The sequence below is a fragment of the Myotis lucifugus genome, unplaced genomic scaffold, assembly GCF_000147115.1.
Source record: "Myotis lucifugus unplaced genomic scaffold, Myoluc2.0 scaffold_109, whole genome shotgun sequence".
Lineage (NCBI taxonomy): Eukaryota > Metazoa > Chordata > Mammalia > Chiroptera > Vespertilionidae > Myotis > Myotis lucifugus.
Genome location: NW_005871157.1, coordinates 389,672 through 392,607, shown reverse-complemented (window position 1 = coordinate 392,607; position 2,936 = coordinate 389,672). Strand labels below are relative to the sequence as shown.

The 2,936-nt window shown below is 52.6% G+C and overlaps 1 protein-coding gene across 1 annotated transcript; it reads left to right on the top strand.

Annotated features, from left to right (window-relative positions):
* Positions 1-2,322: 2,322 nt before the first annotated feature.
* Positions 2,323-2,867, top strand: SIVA1 (SIVA1 apoptosis inducing factor). Its single transcript, XM_006093132.3, has one exon. It carries the CDS (start codon positions 2,323-2,325, stop codon positions 2,797-2,799), a length of 477 nt encoding a protein of 158 aa, XP_006093194.1. The 3' UTR covers positions 2,800-2,867.
* Positions 2,868-2,936: the final 69 nt, after the last annotated feature.

Sequence of the window (2,936 nt, the reverse complement as noted above, 5' to 3'; positions counted from 1 at the left end):
TGCATGCCCCACACTGGGGATCGAGTCTGAAACCTGGGCATGTGTCCTGACCGGGAATCAAACCATGACCTCCTGGTTCTTAGTCTGACGCCCAACTGCTGAGATACACTGGCCGGGCTTTTGTTCCTTTTGAGGGAAGCCAATGGCACAGCTGCCAAGAGCTGAGTTCTGGGCTCCAGACCTAGCTACACCTCCATGGCCTCCCCCTGAGCATAACCCCTAATTTCCCTGGGCCTCATGTGTACAATGGGAGAAGCATCTGTCTGCTTTATTTCTGAGGTTGAAGATGAAGGATGTATGAGAATGTTTCTTAAACTGTAAAGTGTTCTATAAAGTGTAAGAGACTGTTTTCATTTTGGAAGCTTACCACCACCATCACACAAACACATTCTTGGCATGCAGGACTAGAGCTGATTGATTGCCCCTGCCTTTACCTCTCTTTCCTTCTCTCTTCCTTCTTCCACCCACAGCTTCCCAACCTCAGTAATTCCCTGGCTCCATCTTTATGGGGCAAGCAGAGAGAGTGACACAAGGAACACCTGTGGTTCAACAGGTAAGTTTTAGTTTACTGTAATCTAGTTCTCCACCTTTCCTTATTCTCTCTCAGGGGTGTATACACACGGCCTGCTGGGGTCCAATCCCAGCAGGTCCAGGGGTCCCCAAAGGTGTGGACGGAGTCGGCGAAGAAGGAATGACACGAAGACAGCCTTCAGTTGGTCAGCAGCCTAGTCAGGACCTATAGCCAGGATCTCCAGCCAAAGTTCTGGTCGGAGTTCTGGTCAGGAACTGATGAGGATCTGACGTTTATTGTCTTATTACATCCGTATTTATACCAGGTGTTTCTCATCTCCATTCCAGGGAGTAAAGACCATGTAGCTTAATTATCCGCCTGGCACTTAATTAAGGGGTTGTATCCCCTCCCTAACCTCAGGGAAAGATCCCCACCTGGGGAAACAACTTTTCTCGGAGAGGTGACCTTGGTTAAAACACATGGCGCTAAAGGGAGCAAACATATTAAAAACAGTATGCTACATACGCCAGGTCCACTGAAACACATGCTGTGCAGATGCCTCTTTCCTGCAGCGACTGCGTCAAGCAGCAAGGATGGACCGGTCTCCGGCAACGGCCCATTCAAGGGATAAAAGGGATAGAACTGCTCCCTCTGGCTCAGCTTGGTACCCAGTATGGAGCTGGGCACTGAGTCGGTGCCAGACATGAGTGTTGAATGGATACAGTGGGTTCACCCACATGGTGGGTGGACAGAGACATGAAAGCATCATACACTGGTCCCTGAACCACACACCTTCACACTTGACCCCCAGACTCACAATTATATATTAACTAGAGGCCCGATGCACGAAATTTGTGCAAGAGTAGGCCTTCCTTTCCCTGTCTGCCAGCACTGGCTTCCCTCTGGCACCGGGAACCCGGGCTTCACTCTGGCCACCAGCAGGCACCTGGCACCTGGGCTTTCCTCCGGCCCTGGCTTCATCTGGAAGGACATCTAAACATCCGGTCTAATTAGCATATTACCCTTTTATTATTATGGATTCAGTTCCACTTGGGTCAATGTCAATCATGTCAATTATTCATGTTGTGTGCCTACCATGTGATTTTCATGGTGATCTTATAGATCCCTGCCCCTGAGTAGACACCTGGCATAAAGGTGGGAGAGGATGGCTTGGTGACATCAGTTCACCCAGAGCAGGGAAGAGCAGGATGGAGTTAGTGGGGAGGGGCCTATGGAAGATCCAGGGACCCAAAGACCTTTGCAGGTGAATGGCAAGTCTTCCAGAGTCCTAGCTGCTTGTTCCTGTCTCCTCCCACCAGGATTGGAAGTTGCTGGGAGGCCTGGGGTCTGAGCCAAGTTGTCATTCACCAACAAGTGTGTTCTCATTGGATGGACTACTGAGGAACTCAAGATGTGCCAAGGTTGGTCTCATCTTGCTCGGGGGCTGGCAGGTAGGTCACAATGGACAACCCCAGAATGGACCAAGTGCGCACACAGTACATTCATTTTTTCCTGACCCCACAAATTAGAATACATTATGTAACAGAAAGACCAAATTCTTGACATCAGGGCTCTCTGGTACTCATATAGTTGCTGAACATAGAAGCACAAATGTTCACACACACACACACACACGGATATTATTCAGCCATAAAAAAGGAAGGAAATCTTCCCATTTGCAACAACATGGATGGACCTTGAGACATTATACTAAGTGAAATAAGTCAGACAGAGAAAGACAAATACTGTATGATCTCACTTACATGTGGAATATTAAAAAAACAGAAAACAGAACTCCCTGGTCCGTGGCGATGCCCAAGCGGGGCCGCCCGGCGTGTGCTCCGAGCGTTACTGGTTACTCGCGGGAGATCTACGAGAGGACCAGGCAGCTCCTGTTCCGCGGGGCCAAGGCCTGCAAGGACCACGCGTGGGAGGAAGGCTGTGCAGTGGTGGATCTGCCAGAGTCCCCGAAGCTGGGCCCCATGGAGGCCCCTCGGGCCACACGGGGGCAGATGCTGATCGGACCAGACGGCCGCCTGACCCGGAGGGGAGCCCAGGCCTTCGAAGCCGAGGCGCCTGGGGCAGCGCGCAGAGCCTGCTCCTCCTGCGTGCGAACGGGAGCGGTGGACGGAGCGGCCTGCGGCCAGTGTGAGCGCGCCCTGTGCAGGCACTGCGTGCGCACCTGCGGCAGCTGCGGGACTATGGCCTGCACCCTGTGCGCGCTCGTGGACTGCAGTGACGTCCACGAGAAAGTGCTCTGCGCCAGCTGTGCCATGTTCGAGGCCTGAGGGCCGAGCGGACGTGGCCTTCCAGGCAGGACGGCCTCCCGGTGTGACGCAGAGGGACCCGGGAGTGGGGGGGGCAGCTTTCTGTTGGATGTTTTGTACTGATGACTGAATAAATCCTATATATTTGGGGGGGAAAC